We start from the raw sequence: 5,000 nt of genomic DNA on the forward strand, positions 1-5,000 counted from the left end.
TGTTCCTCCGCAGCGTCCCGAACCGAGCGAGACAAGTGCAGGTGGAGACGCTGGTGCTGAGAGAGAGAGAGAGAGAGAGAGAGAGAGAGAGAGAGAGAGAGAGAGAGAGAGAGAGAGAGAGAGAGAGAGAGAGAGAGAGAGAGAGAGAGAGAGAGAGAGAGAGAGAGAGGGAGGGGGGAAAGAGAGGGAGAGAGGTAGAAGAGGGAGGAAGAGAGGGGAGAGAGAGAAAGAGGGCGAGAAGAAGGGAGAGTGAGAGAGATGGGCATATTACTTACAGATAAAATTAATATTGCATCATAGAAGACACTTCTATTACCTCAAAAAAAAAAAAAACTCCAGAAAACTGGACACCTGGAGTGAACTCCACAGACACGGGGAGAACACGGGGAGAACATGCAGACTCCACACAGACACAGGGAGAACATCCACTCTGCACAGACACCGGGAGAACATGCAGACGCCACACAGACACGGGGAGAACATGCAGACTCCACACAGACACGGGGAGAACATGCAGACTCCACACAGACACGGGGAGAACATGCAGACTGCACACAGACACAGGGAGAACATGCAGACTCCACACAGACACGGGGAGAACATGCAGACTCCACACAGACATGGGGAGAACATGCAGACTCCACACAGACACAGGGAGAACATGCAAACATTTACATTTACATTTTAGTCATTTGGCAGACGCTTTTAATCCAAAGCGACTTACAAGTGCATAGGTTCTACTATAAGTCAGAGCATCACATCCAGAAACTAGCAAAATACACAGGAAATGCTGTTCTAAACATAGTTGACATCAGAATTTTTTTTTTTTTTTGGGGGGGGGGGGGGGGGGGTTAGACAAGGATAGGGATATCAGAAAGGAGGGGCAGGGGAAATCAGGAGGGAGGACTAAGGTAGAGTTTGAAAAGGTGGGTTTTGAGTCTGCGTCGAAATAGGGGGAGGGATTCTGCTGTTCTGACAGTGGTAGGCAGGTCATTCCACCACTGAGGAACCAGAACGGAAAACAGGCGTGAACGTGCAGCTCGACCGCCAGGTGCACGTAGAGAGGGAACCGTAAGGCGACCAGAGCTGGCAGACCGGAGTGGTCTAGCTGGGGAGTAGGAAGTGATCAGGGATTGTATGTAAGGTGGGGCAGTCCCCTTAGCAGCCTGAAATGCCAACACTAGGGCCTTGAAACGGAGAGGCCCCCGGCCAGGATACAAACCAGGACGCCCGAAATGTGCTGGTCTAGGCCTCACATGCTCACCTTCAGAGCTGCCTCGAAGTTTCCCAGCTCCGCAAAACATTCTCCAATCTTCCGATTGGCTACAGCACAGCCAATCACGTCGTGCAGGACCTCGGACAGGGCCAGCTCCTGCCGGTGTTCCTCGATGGCAGCCTGGAAGTCACCTGGGAGACAGGTGGATGGGGAGGGTTCTGCTGTTACACTCTCATGCAGGGACTGATTTTACACAACACTGCGTTACATTCAACAGTGGAACAGGTTTCTGGGCTCAGAAATGCACCATGGACGCTTTTAACATAGAAATGTGAATTATGCTCAAGTTTTGAAACTATAATAAACAAAATGAAAACACAAAAAAACTGTTTTTAACCATTTAAATTTTTTCAACATTCTAAGTTAGTGTTCTAGAACTCCGATGCTTTTGTCAGTAGTGATTGTTACATCAGCATTAGCTTGTTCAGTCAAGAACATTCCAATCACATACTTGTGAAACGACACCCAGAATACAGCAGGGAAAACGCCGTCAGCTCTAACTTGTCTATGAACATGCGGACGGTATTGTTGCACCGTCACGGACTCCAGCCGAACACTGATCGAGTTACCCACCATTTTTCGCCAGCACCTCTCCCAGCTGATTGCACAAGCTGGCCTCTTCCCTTAGATTGCTGCTGCTCTGAGCCTTGCCTTTAGCTTTCTGCAACTCTGGAGTGACATCCGGATGGATGGGCAGAGAGGGAGAGGGGAGAAGGGGAGAACAGGAGAGAAGAGAGATAGGGACATGGAGGGAGGAGAGAGATAGGAGAGGGAGGAGAAAGAGAGGGATGAGAGAGAAATTGACAGGTTATATTGAAATTATCCGCTCGACAAATGTTAGTGACAGAAGAGTATCAGGAACAATACCAAAATGTTCCATAGCTACGTTTTATATAAATCTGTTAAAAAGTTAGCAGCGAGACAAACTTCCCCCTTCGACTGCTTATAGCGTGCCGCTCACGTTAATCAGTTGAATTCACCGATGCTTCTTTTACACTGAAAACACTCTCTGAACATGGACGTCATTGTCTGAGAGGTGGTGCCAATCCAAACATAATGCTAACTAGCTAAAATATTTACAGCGCTACTCGTGTTAGCTCGCTATAAATGACAACGATAACGTCAGGCTTAAAACATCAAAGTCTAACCTATTACGGTCTGAAAACGTCCTTAAAAAAACCTAGTCTGTTAACAAATTACGAAGTAATACAAATCATTTCGATTCAGGAACACCGAGATGGCAACTTAAACTCACAAACTGGCCCTGTTGCGAGCTAATGCTACTTACGTTTTATCAGCCGGGAAGCGCTCATATCGCAGTTAGCAGGTTAACCCAGCCAAGGCACCACGTACACGAAAATAAGTTTTTGATTCTTAGCAATCGCGTTTAGTCTATCTCGTGTTTTCTTTCTTTTTCACTTTTTCATCACAGCTCATCGCGACAAAAACAAGAGCATTCTCACTTTTAGCTGAACTAGCAACTCGACCAATGCTAGCTAATTGTTTTTAACTGTCTTCCGATTCGCAATAGCGCGCCTGATACTTTATTGCCAATGAATGGCTTCGGCACTTCCAATTGGTTGGAAATAGGTGTGACGCATCGGATGATTCTGAAGGAAATCAAAACGGGGATTGAGGCGGCCATGTTGGTAAGGTCAGCCGACATATCGTAGCAGACCCACTTGTTTTCTTGTCGCGATTAATGAGCAATTAATCAGTGAAGTCACGATTTGAAAGGGCGTTGTCATATATGAACATTCCCGTCTCAATGCCTACTCCCTGTACACCATTACCCTTTCAGCATAAGGCTTCTGGCAGAGATCTCACAGACTAATGTGGTTGTGATGCCGGAATGCCAGGATAAACCAGACCCAAAGGCTGAATGCACATCAGCCAGAAAGAGAGAGAACGAGATAGACTGTAACCTTTGTTAATAAGATTATTGTCTTTGTCAATATTCTGTTTGCTTATATAATGCGGGGCATTTGTATTGGAAAATATGTCATGCCAATAAAGCGTGAATTGAATTGATAACAAGTGAGAGGGAGATGAAAGAAAGAGAAAGACTAAAGAATATCATCCCCAACCCCTGTGACCCCATTTCTGTTTGGAGACTTTGTGTACAAGTACTCGGATTGAAGAGTTAAATGATGGCATTTAACTTCCAGTTAAAATGATCCATTCATCCATTATCTTAACCCGCTTATCCTGAACAGGGTCGCAGGGGGGAGCCTATCCCAGCATACATTGGGCGAAAGGCAGGAATACACCCTGGACAGGTTGCCAGTCCATCGCAGGGCACACACACCATTCACTCACACACTCATACCTATGGGCAATTTAGACTCTCCAATCAGCCTAACCTGCATGTCTTTGGACTGTGGGAGGAAACCGGAGTACCTGGAGGAAACCCACACAAACACAGGGAGAACATGTAAACTCCACACAGAGATTCATGCCACCCAGAGTTAAAATGATGTGAGCATTAAAAAGTGGTGAGCAATGTCCACTGAAGATTGGGTTATGGAGTATTGGGGGTGACTTTAACTCAGGAGATAAGAGCGGGCTGAGGTCTCCAGGGTGTCCCTGAGCAAGACTCCCAAATGCTCTCAATGAGCTGGTTGGTGCCTTGCATGGCAGCCAGTCGCGTCGGTGTGTGTGTGAATGGATGAATGAGAGGCAAAATGCTTTGTAAGAAATCTCTGTTATTGCTTTTAGTTCGGTTTGGTTAGTTCGGTCACGAGTTTACCAACCCCCTAACAGTGGCACCCTACACACTCACGCACACACACATACGCCCATGCACACACATGCACGCACACACACAATAAGATGGAATCTCTTCAGTTTATTTCAGAAATATCTTCAGTTTATTTAATTCAGTAATTGTGGGTAACATCTTACTGCAAGAAAACAAACCCTTTACTCAATAAGAGAATTATAGGACGACATGGCTCAGGCAGCAAGAGCAGTTGTCTGGCAGGCGGGGGGGTTGCCGGTTTGATCCCCCGCCCGGGCTGTGTCGAAGTGTCCCTGAGCAAGACACCTAACCCCCAAATGCTCCTGACGAGCTGGTCGGCGCCTTGCAAGGCAGCCAATCACCATCGGTGTGTGAGTGTGTGTATGAATGGGTGAATGAGAAGCATCAATTGTACAGCGCTTTGGATAAAGGCGCAATATAAATGCCAACCATTTATTGTCTGTAGAACTGCTAGTTGAGCTATCTTAATGCAGGCTCGGCCGATAAAAGCCAGAATTACCATTTGTTTACGCATGATACTATTCCGCAATAGTGTTTAAACCCTGTGCTTAATTGTCATTTCCCCAACATCAATCATAGGCTGACATCAAGTTCAAAGTTACCTGTTCACGAAAACAAGTGGTTCCGTGCCCTCTAGTGTGAAGACTGGGTACTGCAATTTAGACATGCACAAAGGTGAGTCACTGTATCCAAGTTATCTCAGGTCGAGTTGTTTTGCTTTTTGTTTTGTTTTGGTTTTCCTGCATCTGGCGTACATACACAGTACTTTCATCGGTGACTTTATTTGGCTCCGCCAAAGTTTTAATTTGACCTTTATTTAACCACTCATTCAGATTTCAAGAGTGACCTGGCCAAGATAGACAGCAACACATGAATGACATTAATTACGGAGTTTCTGATTAAAATGTAAAAATCATTGTAGCATTGTCACATTTTGGTTTTTTTTAGTGGTTCCTCGGACTG

At 46.0% G+C, this 5,000-nt stretch overlaps 1 protein-coding gene across 1 annotated transcript in view; it reads right to left on the reverse strand.

Annotated features, from left to right (window-relative positions):
- tonsl (tonsoku-like, DNA repair protein) overlaps positions 1-2,814 on the reverse strand; it is a 26,941-nt gene extending 24,127 nt beyond the window's left edge. The window contains exons 1-4 of the mRNA XM_061249921.1: positions 2,565-2,814; positions 1,850-1,945; positions 1,265-1,407; positions 1-56 (exon numbers count right to left, since the gene is read on the reverse strand). The exon at positions 1-56 is cut by the window's left edge and continues 128 nt beyond it. Of these exons, the coding sequence (XP_061105905.1) occupies positions 1-56; positions 1,265-1,407; positions 1,850-1,945; positions 2,565-2,589 (320 nt within the window). The 5' untranslated portion in view covers positions 2,590-2,814. The remainder of the gene's footprint in view (positions 57-1,264; positions 1,408-1,849; positions 1,946-2,564) is intronic.
- Positions 2,815-5,000: the final 2,186 nt, after the last annotated feature.

The sequence above is a fragment of the Conger conger genome, chromosome 1, assembly GCF_963514075.1.
Source record: "Conger conger chromosome 1, fConCon1.1, whole genome shotgun sequence".
NCBI classification, from domain to species: Eukaryota; Metazoa; Chordata; class Actinopteri; order Anguilliformes; family Congridae; genus Conger; species Conger conger.